Below are 18993 nucleotides of genomic sequence, written 5' to 3' on the forward strand. Positions count from 1 at the left end.
CTGGATCTCAGCTCACTGCAAGCTCCGCCTCCCGGGCTTACGCCATTCTCCTGCCTCAGCCTCCCGAGTAGCTGGGACTACAGGCGCCCGCCACCTCGCCCGGCTAATTTTTTGTATTTTTTTTTTTTTTAAGTAGAGACGGGATTTCACCGTGTTAGCCAGGATGGTCTCGATCTCCTGACCTCGTGATCCGCCCGTCTCGGCCTCCCAAAGTGCTGGGATTACAGGCTTGAGCCACCGCGCCCGGCCGGTTGTATTTTTTAATATGATCAAAGATGTAATGATGTAGGGAATGAGAAGGAGAGAGAACATTTATTCTTTTACAGCAGTGGCTTTCAACTTCAGCTATACTTTACAATTATAGGGGCCTGTGTTCTATTCTCCGCCTTTTGAATAAACAAAACAGAAACAAGTAAAGCAAAAAAAAACTCTGAGTGTAGGGCCAAGGAATCTGAGTTTTAAAAGGTTTCACTGGTGATTCTGTAGAGCAGTAGGTTCCCAAACTTTGCTGCATATAAGAATCACCCAGGGGAGCCTTAAAAACACTGAGACCAAGGTCACACCGCAGACCAATTGAATAGGTTGTGGGTGGGTGGCAGGTAAGTATTCCTAGTTTATTAAGATCCCTGGGTGATTTCAATGTGCAGCAAGTTTGGGACCCACTGCTGTAGAGATGAGATTTTAAAAAGTCTGCCCTTATCCGTCTTGATTGAAAAGCTCAGGGCAGAGAGGATTTTAGAGTTTGAAGGAATTTGGAACACAGCTCTTTTTATATGGCTTTGAAATCCACAAAGGAAGTGAAATCATTCTTTTATGCTGAAAGGTACAAGCGTAAATGTATTTGATCTCTGAAAACTGAATATATTCTGAAGAATGTATCCTACCTCTTGGAAATATAACCTGTAATAAGACATATTTAATTTTAGTCACACTGGTATGTTTTTACAACCTATAAATATCAATTGAATTTTTGATAATCTGATGTTTTTGGACAATCACCCAACCAAGATGAGCTGTATGTCTAACACATAAGCCTGACACATGGCAGGTTCTCAATAGCTGCTTATCAAACGAATACAAGGCCCATGGGGTTAGAGGCTTAGAAAGAAGAACGTGAAATGTATGTATTCCAGCTTAGTGTTCATTTGTAACTGAAGTACAACACAACAGTTTTCTGTTTTCCCAATATGAATCGTAAGATCAACTTATAGTATTTCCACGTTACAAGTTACATTTCGGGGGGAAAGTCTTCATTTATAAAAACTTTCACGTTAAAGATGAATTTTCAAATGTTACTAGGAGAAACTATCCAAGTATCACTACCTTAAACAAGAGTTTAAGGTAGTGCTGTCCAGTGGAACTTTCCATGATGATGGAATGTTCTACGTGCACGGCTATTAAATCCTTGTCCTTCTAACAGGTTGATGAAATAAAACAAAATGAAATGAAACAAAACCCTTGTCATATGTGTGACATATGTGTGACTAACTAAATTTTTTTATTTTTAGACGGAGTCTTGCTCTGTTGCCCAGGCTAGAGTTCAGTGAAGTGGTCTTGGCTCACTACAACCTTCGCCTCCTGGGTTCAAGCAATTCTTCCGCCTCAGCCTCCCGAGTAGCTGGGATTACAAGCACTCGCTGGTCATGCTGGGCTAATTTTTGTATTTTTGTAGAGATGGGGTTTCACTAAGTTGACCAGGCTGGTCTTGAACTCCTGACCTCAGGTGATCCGCTCACCTTGGCCTCCCAAAGTGCTGGGATTACAGGCATGAGCCACCACACCTGGCCAGAACTAGTTTTTTTTTTTTTTTTTCCTTGAGATGGAGTCTCGCTCTGTTGCCAGGCTGGAGTGCAGTGTCATGATCTCAACTCACTGCAACCTCCGCCTCCTGGGTTCGAGTGATTCTCCTGCCTCAGCTTCCTGAGTAGCTGAGACTACAGGCATATGCCACTATGCCCGGCTAATTTTTGTATTTTTAGTAGAGATGGGGTTTCACCATGTTGGCCAGGATGGTCTCGATCTCTTGATCTCGTGATCTGCCCGCCTCAGCCTCCCAAAGTACTGGGATTACAGGTGTGAGCCACTGCGCCTGGCCAGAACTAAATTTTTCATTAAATTAGTTAAATTAAAAGTATAATAGCCACGTAGGGCTAGTGGCTACCATATTGGACAACACAAAGTTGGGCTTAAGAAGGTACAAAACAGCTTTTTTTGATGTTCTTTATCTAGAAATTATTCTCTTGCTATTGTTTCTAATACACTACTATTTTGCCAATCAAGCAATGTAAACATACTCTCGATGGCTTCATCATATCTAATTGTTGGCAAAAAATTAAAAATTATGAAAGCTTTTTTTTTTTTTTGAGGAGTCTCGCTCTGTCACCCAGGCTGGAGTGCAGTGGCACGATCTCAACTTACTGCGGCGTCTGCCTCCTGGGTTCGAGCAATTCTCCTGCCTCAGCCACCCAGGTAGCTGGGATTACAGGCATGCGCCACCACGCCCAGCTAATTTTTGTATTTTTAGTAGAGACAGGGTTTTACCATGTTGGCCAGGCTGGTCTTGAACTCCTAATCTCAGGCGATCCACCCGCCTTAAAAGTGCTGGGATTATAGGCGTGAGCCACTGTGCCTGCTGCTTTTTTTTTTTTTTTTGAGACAGGGTTTCACGCTGTTGCACAGGCTGGAGCGCAGAGGCGCCGTCACGGTTACTGCAGCCTCAGCCTCCTGGGCTCTGGCGATCCTCTCACCTCAGCCTCCTGAGTAGCTGAGACTATTAGCATGTGCCATCATACCGCATACTTCTTAAATTTTTTGTAGGAATGGGGTCTCCCTATGTTGCCCAGGCAGGTCTCTAACTCCTGGGCTCAAGTGATCCTTCCACCCAGGCCTCCCAAAGTGATGGGATTACAGGCATAAGTCACTGTACCTGGTCCTGAAAGTTCTTATTAGAGGTCTACATTATTCTAAAATACCACTGCTGATAAAAGAAGATACATAGGCGTGGCTGGGCGCAGTGGCTCACACCTGTAATCCCAGCACTTTGGGAGGCCAAGGCAGGTGGATCACTTGAGGCCAGGAGTTCGAGACCAACTTGGCCAACACAGTGAAACCCTGGTTCTACTAAAAATACAAAAAATTAGGCAGGAAAGGTGCTCAGGAAGCTGAGACATGAGAATCGCTTGACCCTGGGAAGCAGAGGTTGCAATGAGCTGAGACAGTGCCACTGCTCTCCAGCCTCGGGAACAGAGGGAGACTCTGTCCTTCCCACCCCCACCCCCACCCCCCCAAAAAGGAAAATACATATGGGCAAAACATTTTAAAATTGCTCAGATCATTTGCTCAGCCAACATTTTGAAAGCAAATGTACTTTGGAGATTTAAATGATAATGGAATTTGTGAAGGAAAAATCAATGAGATCCTGAATCTTGTATGCAGAATGTATCGTTGAATTTCTAATAACAGCTCAATCAACTTTTTTTCCATGTAAGTTGAAACAGAAAAAGGACAAACTATAAAAATGATTTGTCATGAAATGTGTGAAATACAGAGGGTAAGATCACTTGACAAGTACTTGAATACCTTCTAATATGCCATTCTACAAAAAAAATTTTCTTGTCAAATGCAAGTAACAGCAGATTGATTTAGCAAAGTTACATGTAATAAATGCTCTTAATTTCTCTCTTAATTTGACAACTAAATATTCAAACCAAGGTCCCCACTTGATTTGCTTCGCAATGCTGCAAAATTGTATACTCTTCCTAAAAGGCATAAAGGAGAAGTAAAACAGTTACAAAACATGCTATCTTCAGGCTGGGCATGGTGGCTCATGCCTGTAATCCCAGCACTTTGGGAGGCTGAGGCGGGCAGATTACTTGAGCTCACAAGTTCAAGACTAGCCTGGGCAACATGGCAAAACCATCTCTACGAAAAATACAAAAATTAGCCTGGCTTTGTGGTACACACCTGGCATCCCAACTACTTGGTAGGCTGAGGTGGGAGGATGTGGCTTGGACCCAGGAGGCGGAGGGAGGTGGAGGCTGCAGTTAGCCAAGATCACGCTATTACACTCTAGCCCAGTCAATAGAACCAGACCTTGTCTCAAAAAAACAAAACAAAAACAAAAAAAGCCAGAACCAACCAAACAAGAAAACCCCATGATATCCTTGGAATTAAGAAAAGAAGAAGAAGCCAGGCATGATGGTTCATGCCTATAATTCCAGCACTTTGGGAGGCTGAGGCAGGCAGATCACCTGAGGTTGGGAGCTGGAGACCAGCCTGACCAACATGGAGAAACCATGTCTCTACTAAAAATACAAAAACTTAGCCGGGTGTGTGGTGCATGCCTGTAATCCCAGCTACTTGGGAGGCTGAGGCAGGAGAATCACTAGAACCCAGGAAGCGGAGGTTATGATACAGTGAGCCAGGATCGTGCCATTACACTCCAGCCTGGGCAACAAGAGCGAAACTCTGTCTCAAACAAAACAAAACAAAACAAAACAAAACAAAACAAAACAACAACAACAAAAATAGCAGATATATAGGAAAGAACACTTCAGTGGGTGAAGTGGTAATGTCTTTCCATAATTCATTAAAAAGAGATCTTCAACACAGAGGAGTAGTCGATGATCTTAAAGCACTCACTAGTCATGAGATAGCCCTTCTGAATTTAACTGCAGGGTGCAATGAAGGTTTTCTCTCTCTCTCTCTCTCTCTCTCTCTCTCTCTCTCTCTCTCTCTCTTTTCTTTTTTTTGAAATAGAGTCTTGCTCTGTCGACCAGGCGGGAGTGCAGTGGTATGAACTCGGCTCACTGTAACCTCTGCGTCCCGGGTTCAAAAGATTCTTCTGCCTCAGCCTCTCGAGTAGCTGGGACTACAGGCACACACCACCATGCCTGGCTAAGTTTTGTATTTTTATTACAGATGGAGTTTCATCATATTGGCCAGGTTGGTCTTGAACTCCTGACCTCATTATCCACCTGCCTTGGCCTCCCAAAGTGCTGGGATTACAGGTGTGAGCCACCGCACCCAGCCTGTTTCTCTTCTTGTAGACATTTCTGAATCAGAATTAGAACTATATATGCTATCATAATTGTAAAATCCACTTATTGTAAGAATGAAATCACATTTCTACCTATAAGTATTGACTTTGTCTTGGTTGGATAACTGAGAAAACATTCTAACTGCAACTCTTGCTTGTCCAGCTCAGATCTCCTTCGACATGACTGCCAGCATAAGCTATCTAGAATGCAAACCTGATTCTGTCACTTCCAGCTTACAGATACTTCATGGCATCCCAGTGCCTAAAGGATAAAGGCTAAGCTCCTTAGTGAGGCACAGAGGACCCTCCATGACCTGACTTCCACCTGCTTCCTCCTCCTGACGTTTTTTGCCTTTGCCTTATGCAGGAGAGTAACACCCAACAGCCACACTTCCTAGAAGGTGTCACTCTCTCTGGAAGATATCACTCTTTCTCTCAGGAAAGTGAGAAAGCAAAAAAGCAGTCAGGCTGGATGTGGTGGCTCCTGCCTGTAATCCCAGCACTTTGGGAGATGAAGGCGGGCGGATCATCTGAGGTCAGGAGTTTGAGACCAGCCTGACCAACATGGAGAAACCATTTTTAGTCTCTACTAAAAATACAAGATTAGCTGGGCGTGGTGGTGCACACCTGTTATCCCGGCTACTCAGGAGGCTGAGGCAGGAGAGTCACTTGAACCTGGAAGGCGGAGGTTGCAGTGAGCTGAGATTGCACAATTGCACTTCAGTCTGGGCAAAAAGAGCAAAACTCTGTCTCAAAAGAAAAAGAAAGAAAGAAAGAAAAAAAGCAGTCCTGGGCTGTGGTAAGCTAAACTGTCCTGGTTCTAACATCTAGGCCTGGGGTTCTCCTGTTGAACTGAAACCAGGTCACTCTATGAGCATGCTGGAGCATGACAAAAATAAGACCACTTTACAGTGAGCCGATATCCCCCCACTGCATGGCAGCCTAGGAGACAGAGCGAGACCCTGTCTCTAAAAAGAAGAGGAAGAAAAAAACCACTCCACAGTCATGTTTGAGCACAGACAAAAACAAGAATGCCATAAACTATAAAAAACGCGCAAACGTCTTCCTCTCCTAGCTAATATGAGTGACTGCTGTGCCCTTACTAATCACAGCTTTACCCCACCTTCTAGATAAAAATTCGTCATAGAATTATCAAATCCAGAGCAAAACATTAATTCTTTAAACCCTTCCTGAAGTCATCTAATACATGTCTAAACTGCAACAAGTTCCTCTCAACTCTGCACTGAGATGCCCTCGTGGTCCTTCATGCTGTGCTTTCTTCCTCACTGCAATGAACCAAGACACCCAACTTGTTCAACTGTAAGTGTGTTCCTAATGGGCTTTGGCCAGAAGACACTGACATAAGGAAGCTTTTCCTATCTGCCCCAGGCTGGCTGAGGACTGCCACCTTCTCTGTTCCAAAGATGTCCTGTACCTTATACACTGCATTATGCAGGCTATATTATATTGAAATTCTGTCCATCCATGTCTGTCTCCCTCTGGAGACCTCAGGTCCCACAGGAACCATGTTTTATTTTTTTCCTCGTACTCATTTTTAAGTCCTCAGCTGACAAAGAACCTAGGTCATAGTCAAGTATCAAAAAAAAAAAAAAAGTTTAAAGAATAAATGAGTAGAGGCTGCACATTTCTTGGGTCCAAGATTTAAAGGTGGAGCTTCATGTAACACATCATTTTACGACATTATCAACTATAACATCATGTGCTTTAAGAATGCAGTCTGATTGTACATGGTGACTCATGCCTGTAATCCCAGCATTTTGGGAGTCTAAGGCAGGAAGACTCCTTAAGGCCAGCGGTTTGAGACCAGCTTGATTATCATAGGGAGACTCCATCTCTACAAAAAATAATTAGCTAGGCATGGTGGTGTGCACCTGTAGTCCCAGCTACTTGAGAGGCTGAGGTGGGAAGACTGCTTGAACCTGTAAGGTGAAGGCTGCACTGAGCTGCGATGGTACCACTGCACTCCAGCATGGGTACCGAGCTAGACTCAAAAAAAAAGAACACAAAAAAAGCCCACTTCTCCTCCTAAATCTCTAGCCTCTGGATATTCCTTTTTCTGAAGCGTGTGGAGAAACAACCTAAGTTTGGAAAGATTAAGACACATACCAATGTAGAGAAAGATTTTTGTTTTTTGAAGACAAGGTCTTGCTCTGTTGCCCAAGCTGGAGTGCAGTGGTACAAACACAGCTTACTATAGCCTTGACTTCCCAGGCTCACGCAATCCTCCTGCCTCAGCCTGCTGAGTAGCTGGGACTACAGGTGTGTAACTTCACACCTGGCTAATTTTTAAATTTTTTGTAGAGATGAGGTCTCATCATGTTGCCCAGGCTGGTCTCAATTCCTGGGCTCAAGCAATTCTTCCATCTTGCCTCCCCAAGTGTTGGGATTACAGGTGTGAGCCACCACCCCTGGCCAAGGGAAAGCTTTTAAAAAAATTTAAACAAACTCAAAAGTTTTATAAGTTCTGGAAGATCATGATAAAAATGAAATATTGGAAGAAGCAAGCTGTTACCCATCAATGTTGAGAAAATGACAAAACATAGCAAGTTTTACATGGCAACATCTGTTTATAATGTGTTAATTTTTTTTTACCTGTTCCTTAAGGGGAAAAAGTGGGTAACTCAATTAACATCATGCAGGACTCTAAACTTTCAAAGTAACTTAACTTTTTATTTTGAGACATGGTCTTGCTCTGTTGCCCAGGTTGGAGTGCAATGGCTGATTATAGTTCACTGCAACCTTGACCTCCTGGACTCAAGCAGCCCCCTTGCCTCAGCCTCCTGAGGAGCTGGAACTGCATGTGTGTGCCATCACACCTAGCTAAAACTTTCTTTTTATTTGCATTAATTATTATTATTATTATTATTATTATTATTTTCCGCTGGGAAGACTCAGACCCAAGTAACCTTGGATATGAGCTCTCTGCCTGGTTAAAACTTTATTACAGTGCTGATTTCTTCTGTTTCTGAGTTTTTGCCAATCTTTGGCAAAGATCAAGACAGGTCATGATTCTTAAAGTTCAGCTGCTTGTAGAGACATTTATAGCAAAATAAAAAAACTTAAAAATAAATGCTAAAGAGTACATTTTTCTTCTTTTTAGAGATGGGGTCTTGCTATGTTGTCCAGCCTGGGCTTGAACTTCAGGGCTCAAGAAATCTGCCTGCTTTAGCCTCCCAAAGTGCTGGGATTACAGGCGTAAGCCACCATGCCCAGTCAAGACTAAGTTTTTAATTTTACTGCCTGGTTATACTGTATATAAATATTTAAAATATCAATCTTGGGCTGAGCGCAGTGGCTCACACCTGTAGTCCCAGCACTTTCAGAGGCCAAGATGGTAGGATTGCTTGAGGCCAGGAGTTCGAGACCAGCCTGGCCAATATGGTAAAATCCCGTCTCTACTAAAAATACAAAAATTTAGCTGGGAGTGGTGGCGTGCACCTGTAATCCCAGCAACTCAGGAGGCCGAGGCAGGAGAATTGTTTGAATCCGGGAGATGGAGGTTGCAGTGAGGCGAGATTGTGCCACTACACTCCAGCCTGGGGGAGACAGCGAAACTCTGTCTCAAAAAAAAAAATATATATATATATATATATATATAAATAAAATAATCTATCATGATAATTTAATAGGAAAAGTTTAAAATATCTTATGTTTTTAAACTAACAAAGTGACTTTGAAGTCAATAAGAATGCTGAAAACAAACTGTGTATATTTTAGTCTTTCCTAATGTTTTTATGTTCTTCTTTTATTCTACTCAAAAGGCAAACATTTTGTTTCCATGGTTTGAGAATTTACTATATTGAATTATGATAGACTTTTATTTCTGATTTGCCTTTGTACTCAAGTGATTGAAATCCGGTTTTATTTTTTTTATTTTTATTTTTATTTATTTATTTATTTTTTGAGACGGAGTCTCGCTGTGTCGCCCAGGCTGGAGTGCAGTGGCCAGATCTCAGCTCACTGCAAGCTCCGCCTCCCGGGTTCACGCCATTCTCCTGCCTCAGCCTCCCAAGTAGCTGGGACTACAGGCGCCTGCCACCTCGCCCGGCTAGTTTTTTTGTATTTTGTAGTAGAGACGGGGTTTCACCGTGTTAGCCAGGATGGTCTCGATCTCCTGACCTCGTGATCCGCCCGTCTCGGCCTCCCAAAGAAATCCGGTTTTAATAAGATATACATTTTTTTCTAAAGACTTACTCTAGAAGAACAAACAGATGTATATCATATAATAATATTATATCGTAATAAATATGCTGTTCTCTTTCTTTAATGACACTTGTTTAAAAATATAGATACGGGTCCAACATCCCTTGTCTGAAATGCTTGGAACCAGAAGTGTTTTGGATTTTGGATTTTAGAATATTTGTATCACATACCTTCCCAGTTAAGCATCCTAAATCTTGTTTTTCTTTTTGAGACGGAGTCTCGGTCTGTCGCCCAGGCTGGAGTGCAGTGGCCAGATCACAGCTCACTGCAACCTCCGCCTCCTGTGTTCAAGGAATTCTCCTGTCTCAGCCTCCTGAGTAGCTGGGACTACAGGTGTGTGCCACCACGCCCAGCTAATTTTTGTATTTTTAGTACAGACGGGGTTTTGTCATGTTGGCCAGGTTGGTCTTGAACTCCTGACCTCAGGCGATCCGCCTGCCTCAGTCTCCCAAAGTGCTAGGATTACAGGAGTGAGCCATCACAGCTGGCCAGGCATCCTAAATCTTAAAATCCAAAAATCTGAACTCTGAAATGCTCCAATGAGCATTTCCTTTGAGCATCATGTGGGTTCTCAAAAACTTTTGGATTTCAGAGTATTTTGGGTTCAAAAGTTTTAGATTTGGGATGCACAACTGTATAAACACACTAGTTGGTTTTCTAACAACTAATGGTCAGAATGAGAATCCTTTCATGAATACCACATTTTATTTTCTACCAATCAAGTAGAAAAAACAAACAAGACTCATTTGATAATCACTACACTAAAAGGTTGAAAATGACTTAAAAATATTTTTTATAGTTTATAAAACTATACTTTCTATAAAAAATGAAAGAACTGAAATTCTTCAGACAATATTTTATGTATTTAAAAAATATTTTTAAAATGTTTTAAATGTTTTGTAGAGAAAGGGTCTCACTATGTTGACTAGGCTAGTCTCCTAACCTCAAATGATCTTCCCACCTAGACCCCCCCAAAGTACTGGGATTACAAGTGTGAGCCACTGCACCCAGCCAGACAATACTTTGGATATTTATTTCATTTGCCTATTCTACTTTGTCTAGAGCATGCACAATAGGAATATCTATTTTTAAAAACTGATATCTTAATTCTGAAGAAAAAAAGGTTCTGACATTATTTTTAAAATGTGTCAAAGTCCATACCTGATTTCTTAATGATGAAAGAATGTATTCCTTTTCACAATGGGTAATTCTCTTGTGTTTTTGTGGTGTGTCACTAACTAACCAGATCCACAAAAGAAACCAAAATATTCCAATAGTACCTTAAAATAGAAAAATAATAGTCAGATAAAATTAGAATGTACCAAATAAAAAACAAAACAAAACAAAAACACAAAATTAGAACGCACCAACAACAATTTTTACATGTCTTGAAAAAATTATGTAACTATAAATTCAATGTAAAACTGACTTCAGTTTGGATTCAATTTAATGGGATAATTGCTATAACTGTATTATTGCTTATACATTTTGAAGAAAACAACTTTTTTTTTTTTTTTGGAGATAGTCTTTGCTCTGTCGCACACGCTGGAGTGCAGTGACGTGATCTCAGCTCACTGCCATCTCCGCCTGCCGGGTTCAAGCAACTCTACTGTCTCAGCCTCCTGAATAGCTGGGACTATAGGCACATGCCACCACACCCGGCTAATTTTTGTATTTTGAGTAGAGACGGGGTTCCACTATGTTGGCCAGGCAGGTCTTGAACTCTTGACCTCGTGATCCACCCACCTTGGCCTCCCAAAGTGCTGGGATTACAGGTGTGAGCCACTGCACCCCGCCAGAAGAAAACAACTTTTAACCTCATGACTTTGCCTATCAGGGTCTACCAGACAAACCTTTTTGAAGATATATTTCCACAGTCTACATATTTCCAAAGGTGTCTGTTTTTGTTAGTTGCTTTTTAAATTTTGATTGCAGATACATTTCTTGCATGACATGTCTATGTGAAAATCTAATTTATTAAAAATGTGCATCATGCTGCCAAGGAAACTGAGAAATAAAATGCCTTGGGACTAAGTAAAAAGAAAAAAAAAAAAAACAACAAACATTAAAACTACCAAGTGAGAACATCCTACTTTGCTTGAGAAGAAACTTAAAATACCCAAGACAGTGATTTTTTTTTTATAGCAAATGTACTATTTAAGTCCAGGATCAAGAGTTATTTCTACTAAGAAATATTCCAAAACTAACATTAGGTCATAATTCAAATAGGTCAAGTAAACCATACCAACTTGAAAAACAGGTTATCAGGAAATGTTTTAGAACTCTGTTTCCGTAATTTGGAAGATATATTTTTAACACATTATTAGGCTACTATTATTATATTTTGAATTTGTTACATTATAATTCAGTTAAAGTTTTAAACTTACCAAAAAAGTAGAAGACATAAGTCCAATTCATGTAGTAGCAAATTATTCCAGAAAGAGGAAGAGAAATTACTGTCCCAAGCTGTGCTCCTAGAACAACACATAAGACTATTTTATAAACTTTGGAGAGAGAGAAACAAAGATAGGACAGACAGGTCTACTGCTTACAGACGATGGGTAACAGGCTGGGCACAGTGGCTCATGCCGGTAATCCTTGCACTTTGGGAGGCTGACGCGGGTGGATCACCTGAGCCTAGGAGTTTGAGACCAGCTTGGGCAATATGGCAAACTACTATCTGTACTAAAAATACAAAAATTATCTGGGCATGTGGTGGCGCACGCCTGTAGTACCAGCTACTTAGCTACTTGGGAGGCTGAGGTGGGAGGATCACTTCAGCTGTTGAGGCTGTAGTGAGCGGCAACTGTGCCACTGCACTCCAGCCTGGAGTGAGACTCTGTCTTAAAAAAAAAAAAAAAGCCTAACATTTGGTTCCATAGAAACAAGATTAGAAAAAAGATATAGAGGTAGTGTAACAGGACAAGCAAAGGAATGGAAGTAGGAAAGCAGAGAGTAGGAGGCTTGGGAACTCCATTTGGGTAAAGGAAAGAAAAAGAAGATAAAGCTGGAAAAACAGGTTGGACAGTAGAACAGTTACTGAGTACCTACTCCAAGCTAGGCACTATCTGCCAGAGATATAAGGCTAGCTGCAATAAAGCAGTGAAGACTGTAAAGAATCTTGCCCTTAGTGCAAGGAGTTTGGGATTTATTCAATAGGTAAAGGGGAACCTTAGATAGTACCTGTTCTTGAACCTATCATCAGATTTCTCATCTCAATCTCCACATAGCTGCAAGAATAATCTTCTTAAAATGTAATTGAATCATGCCTCTTAAAAAACAATCTACATTCTTTCCTGTAGTCTATAAGACTTGATATAACCCGACTCTTATCTCTTTCTCTAACCTCATCTTATGCCATTATCCTCCTTACTCACTGAGTTCTAGCAACCCAAAGTAGTTTTCCATTTGTTTAAACCTTTATGTTATTTCTTGCCTGAGTGCCCTCGTACATGCTGTTCTGATTGGCTGAAATGCTCTTCTCCCTGCATGAATGGTTTGTTCTTATCCTTCAGATTTTAGCTTAAAAGTACCACAGAGAGGCCTTTTCTCAACTACTATATTTAAAAAGCAGTCAGGTGGAAAAATTTTAATTCAGTCAATGAAAGAAAGGCTAGAATATCTTATGCAATCTGGTAAAATTATAATTCACATATATAAAACTCAAGTTATCTCACCTGTACATCAAAATGATGGCAAATAAAGATGCATAGAAAAAAGACGCATGAAGAGAGGGGTTGAGAATCATGATACATTCATTAGTTAACCAAAACAGAAATCACAATTTAAGGACAAAAACATTCAATTTTCTAGCTACTGGCCTTTTTTTCCTTTTTATTAAAAAGCATCTCTAAACAAGCAAAAATAAATTTTAAAAACCCCAAAAAAGTAAACAGAAAAAGAAAAAAAAAGAGCATCTTTATACCGATATCTGAAAAGGCAACATACTTTGAAATAGATGATGGCAGATGGGGAAAATGACATTAGTCAATTAAGCCACATTACTATAAGTTGTTGAGCCAAAGAGAAAAATTGGTAATAAAGTTGTACTACCGAAACACTTAATGTTCTCCCCAAAGGGGCATCCAATCCAACACCGCATCATTCTGGTATGCAGGCACTTTTTCCCCAAGGTTGATATATACATAACATATTACAGCAAAATTTGATAATTGTTATCTCACCTGCATATGAAATGCTAAGAAGCTTGCTTCTTTCAAGAGGGGGAGCCCAAGAAGACCACATGGCATGCATGGCTGGAAATGTAACACCCTGAGAGAAGGGAACATGATATTTCTGATGAAATGTAATCTAGTTTTGTTAATGTTTTAATGTAAGTTAAGAATTTTGCTACAAAAGCATTTTCTTCATCAGAATAAAACCAGAATCGGGTTCCATGAAGTGAGATATTTTTGTAGTGTTAAGTGAAAATACCTTAAAATGAAATACTTTCAGAATTTGAGGGCTGGGTGTGGTGGCTCATGCCTATAATCCCAGCACTTTGGGAGGCCAAGGCAGGAGGATTGCTTGAGCCCAGGAGTTCGAGATCAGCCTGGCCAACACAGTGAGACCCCATCTCTTAAAAAAAAAATGTAGAACTCCCCAAAGATCCACAGATTTTGGAACTGGTTTGAAGATGACAAGATAAGGGTTACAATAAATCTAAAATAATTGTACTGAGTGAGGACATAAAGGGATCATGCTCAAGGTTAATTTTACTCATTCACTTTATTAATCACCTGAATGAAAGGGAATATTACTAAGTTACAACTTTAAAAAATACTGAGCTAATACTTTGGGATACTGAAAAAAAATTCAAGTTGACAACCAACTGGAAAAACAGTCCTATTAAAAAAAGGATGAATTCAATCAGCATGTTTACAGCCTTTTTTCTTTTTTTTCCTGCGATAACGAGCCTAGTAGATGCCAATTACTGACATGGAGAGGTAATGAGATGTGGAAAGAGGCAGTTTCATAGAGACTGGTTAAATGAGGAGATACCACAGGAGAGTGAGAGAGAACAGCTCTCCTTGGACACTCTCAGTGCCACTTCAGAAAGATTAGCTAACCTCCTTGAACTTCAAGGCAGTTGCATAATTGTTGTAAAAATAAATGGTAGCTAGTGCTATTATTAGTGGAGAGAAGAATAAATGTTTTAATGCTTTATACTTTCTGCTGACTCTTTCAAAACCAAAAACAAACAAACAAAAAGGAATTAAAAAACGTAATACCAATGGAAGGCAAAGATGACTTAGGTACACTGCAGATCAGTAAGAATCTCTCATGGAGCATCCACAGTATGAGTCATTATAGAAGAAAACTTAAGATGCCTGGAAATGCCCACAGAGATTATGTTGTAGAAAACTTTATTATAAAACCTAGGGACAATGTAGGCATATTTATGGTGAATCAGATGGTAGGAAAGAAAGATAGTAATCTAAGTGTCCTTTATGAATAAGGAAATGCATCTGTGATACATACTGGAGGGATGAAGAAGGATGAGAGAACCTGAGTATAAACACAACTTAAATTCTATTTAGTTGTTGGCCGGACATGGTGGCTCATGCCTGTAATCCCAGCACTTTGGGAGGCTGAGGCGGGCAGATCACTTGATGTCAGAAGTTCGAGACCAGCCTGGCCAATATGGTGAAACCCTGTCTCTACTAAAAATACAAAAACTAGCCAGGCGTGATGGTACGTGCCTGTAATCCCATCTACTTGGGAGGCTGAGGAAGGAAAATTGTTTGAACTCGGGAGGCGGAGGTTGCAGTGAGCCGAGATCGTGCCATTGCACTCCAGCCTGGGCGACAGAGCGAGACTCCGTCTCAAAAACTAGAAAAAAAAGAAAATAAAATGTGACCTGAGATAACAGTAGTAATATGATCAATACGCTGTAATGTTAAATTAGTGGTATAAACTGGAAGTAAAATATGGGAATACATTCAGCAAGGAGATTCAATACTAGGATCAGAGAAAATATGCTAGATTTAAGTATATTTTATTTTGTCAAGAAGAATAGGAACCTGGTAATAGAGGAGTAATTTTAATTTTGTGATCAGGAAGGGTTTACTTTAATAGATCTCTATTGATATGAACAAAATAAAAACATTCAGATGAATGAAACATCTTTAAATAGTACCTGGCAATTTCCAAAGTATTCTAGCAATCCTTATCATCATATGAATTTTATATCTATCCTGTGACTGAAAACAGGGAAGGTATTTTAGTCCCAGTTTAAAAAATGATGGACCTGAGGTCTAGAGATTAGAGCTCACCTAAGGTTTCACTCTTAGATACAATAGAGCTATTACTCAAACTCTGGTCCAGTGTTTATTCCAACAGCATAATACGCTGCTACTTAAAATAATCTTTATGCTCTACACCAAGCCCAGTGGCCATTATCTTGCTTGAATTAAAGAAATGCAAGAGATCAAAATACACCTTTCCCTGGGTTTCAGAGGTAGAAGTTCAAAGTTATAAAGGAAAAGTGAAAATTATTCAGTATGGGGGTACACATGATGTAATACAAAAGAAAAGTGGGACAGAAAAGAAAGACAAGAATCAAAATTTTAAAAAATGATAAAGGCCGGGCTCGGTGGCTCAAGCCTGTAATCCCAGCACTTTGGGAGGCCGAGACGGGCGGATCACGAGGTCAAGAGATCGAGACCATCCTGGATAATACGGTGAAACCCTGTCTCTACTAAAAAATACAAAAAAAACCTAGCCGGGCAAGGTGGCGGGCGCCTGTAGTCCCAGCTACTTGGGAGGCTGAGGCTGGAGAATGGCGTAAACCCGGGAGGCGGAGCTTGCAGTGAGCTGAGATCCGGCCACTGCACTCCAGCCTGGGCTACAGAGCGAGACTCCGTCTCAAAAAAAAAAAAAAAAAAAAAAAAAAAAAAAAAAAAAAAAAAAATGATAAAACTATTAAGAGGAGGGAAATAAAAGAGGCAAAAATTAATAATACTTCTAAAAACAGCAGAATCATAGAACTAAATTAAGATAGTTATATAAAATAATAAAATATTTGTCTCTAAGTTACAAGACCAGAAAAAATAAAAGAATAAGTGATAAAAAAGAAATTCAATGCAACTCAACAGTCTATTGTATAAAATGTGCTTCAGACCTGGGCATCAATGATACAACAGAGTTAAACTGTGGCAAGAGTATAAGAGGTAATGATGGCCAATCTTAACCATTTTTTTTCTTTTGAGATGGAGACTTGCTGTCATCCAGGCTGGAGTGCAGTGGAGCGATCGTGGCTCACTGCAACCTCTGCCTCCCATGTTCAAGTGATTCTCCCACTTCATCCTCCCGAGTAGCTGTGATTACAGGTGTGCACCGCCATGCCTGGCTAATTTTTTTATTTTTAGTAGAGACAGGGTTTCACCATGTTGGCCAGGCTGGTCTCAAACTCCTGACCTCAAGTGATCTGCCCACCTCGGCCTACAGGCATGAGCCACCACACCCGGCCTATCTTAACCATTTATTAGTGGTTTATTTTCTTCTCTCCTAAAGTATGAGCTATGAAGTCTCTTCTGGAAAAATGTTTTCTCTGGTTTTCGAGTAAAGTTTCCAATTTTGGGGTGCTCCTACTAGATACCTCATTTACCACAAACAAAATCTATTCAGGTAATTTTCTAGTTAGTCCTTTCTCTAAAAAATAAACCCCTGTTATCATCCAATGTTATTTTTTGGTTCATATTCATACCAAAGAAGAAGAGAAGGAGACACAGGGTAAGAAGTAAAACCAGAGAGAAAAGGAAATTACCTCTCCTAGTCCTTCTAGTGCTCTGAGTACAATGAGTGGTCCAACTCCTAAATCTGCAGCAATAGGAGTGAACAGGGTGAGGACAGCAGTGCCAAGGATCCCAAATCCTAGCAGCAGTTTCCCCCCTATTTTGCTGGCAACATATCCTCCAGGAATCTGTGTGATGATGTAGCCATAAAAAAAGGAACCGAGAATCCATCCTTGAGTTTCTGCATCCCATTGGTACTTCTTACCCTACAAAAATCAGAAGAGAATAAAACAATCCTTTAAGACCTTCACGCAACAGCTCTTTTCTCTTACTGGTATACAAGTACATATAAATGAGATTTTGAACCACTATTTTGGACTGAAGAACATGCAAACTTTCTAGTAGGTGGGTGAGTCATAACAATATAGACATACAGTATTTAGAAGTGAATGAAAAAGAACTGACAGTTATAAACTTCAAGAAGGCTTGCAATTTTATAAAACCAGACTGCAGGATGTGCTGCAGATAGCTTTTTAATAACCATGACCAAGAAGGCTCACAAAAGAATCACAAAAAAGGCTTTGGTGTCTTCGAGCCTACTATGGCTTGGGAGGCTGCCATCCCCCCCGGCCCTGCCTTCCCCTCCCAAAAAAAGAGTCACAGGCTTAATCCAGAAAGCTATTAAACAGAAAACTGTAGAGGCTGAGCTAGGCTTTGGGAACCAGGCTTGGTTTTAATCTTAGCTCTACTACTTACTGAATGTGTGATCTGGGAAGAAGAAATGAAATAGGCACATAAAATAAGGCTTGATGCACAGTTAATGCTGGCTATTAACATGCATACATATAGATATTAATAGTATCTCCCCATTTCAGACCAAGCACTTAAACAAGCATATGGAACTATACCAAAGAGTAAGAATTTAAATCAAGCCACAAACTTCATGTGAGTAGAACCTGTGTTTTCATTAGTAGCAGCACATAGTAAGGTACTAATGAAGATTTAGTGACTGATATGAGTATCTGACATCTTTAATGCAGTGTAGCTGTATAACCAAGCCAACACGTCAAGAACCATTCCAGGATTTCTTTCTACTGTTGATACAAGGCAGATGAAGATAAGTAGCAGGGTCAACAAAAGCACGTTGCAAAGAAAAAGACACAAAGCAAACTCATACTTCCCCTTATTTAGGGTACCAATTAGAAGTTTATCTGTGGAATTCTAGGATTTCATGTACAGTCCAGCAGTATTGTCCCTGAAGGTCACAGGTTGGAGTGGAGAAAGTGAGTGATGTGTACCCAATAATGTTACTCAGCAACATTATTAAAGTTATATAGAAAGATTTTTGGAGAGATTTATTTTGTTTAGAGAGAAATCCTCTTTCCTGCTTGAATGCTCTGCTTGTAAATGATAGAGGAGATTCACCTAAGTATGAACTAGCACCTTTGTGAGCACTGAAAATGGGTGAAAATATATGTTTTTTTTTTTTTTTTGAGATGGAGTCTTGCTCTTGTTGCCCAGGCTGGAGTGAAATGGCGTGATCTTGGCTCACTGCAAACTCCACCTCCCAGGTTCAAGCAATTCTCCTGCCTCAGCCTCCTGAGTAGCTGGGATTATAGGTGTGTGCTACCACGCCCAGTTAATTTTTGTATTTTTAGTAGAGATAAGGTTTCACCATGTTGGCCAGGCTGGTCTTGAACTCCTGACCTCAGGTGATCCACCCGCCTCAGCCTCCCAAAGTGCTGGGATTACAGGCATGAGCCACTGTGCCCAGCCTGAAAATGTGCTTCTAAAAAGAATACTAGCTTTTCTTTCTGTACTATCTCCTCGTGTGATAAGCAACATAAAATGAAGTGTATATAACTTAATTATAAACAAATGATGAACACACATTGATCAATTCCACTATAACATAAGGCAGGCAAAATGACTTATGTAGCTTAGGTTAGGCATGTGTACATTCAGAAGAGAATGTCCTAAGAAACTGGCCAGTTC

The 18993-nt window shown here is 40.4% G+C and overlaps 1 protein-coding gene across 4 annotated transcripts in view; it reads right to left on the bottom strand.

Annotated features, from left to right (window-relative positions):
- The window catches only part of SLC17A5 (solute carrier family 17 member 5), a 59812-nt gene that overhangs the window by 31200 nt on the left and 9619 nt on the right, over positions 1-18993 (bottom strand). For all 4 annotated transcript variants that reach the window (XM_008013480.3, XM_073006167.1, XM_008013482.3 and 1 more), the window contains 4 exons: positions 17031-17264; positions 13447-13534; positions 11650-11736; positions 10424-10542 (listed from right to left, as the gene is read on the bottom strand). In XM_008013480.3, coding sequence (XP_008011671.2) covers positions 10424-10542; positions 11650-11736; positions 13447-13534; positions 17031-17264 — 528 coding nt within the window. The remainder of the gene's footprint in view (positions 1-10423; positions 10543-11649; positions 11737-13446; positions 13535-17030; positions 17265-18993) is intronic.

Source organism: Chlorocebus sabaeus, chromosome 17 (assembly GCF_047675955.1).
Source record: "Chlorocebus sabaeus isolate Y175 chromosome 17, mChlSab1.0.hap1, whole genome shotgun sequence".
In the NCBI taxonomy this organism is placed as follows: Eukaryota; Metazoa; Chordata; class Mammalia; order Primates; family Cercopithecidae; genus Chlorocebus; species Chlorocebus sabaeus.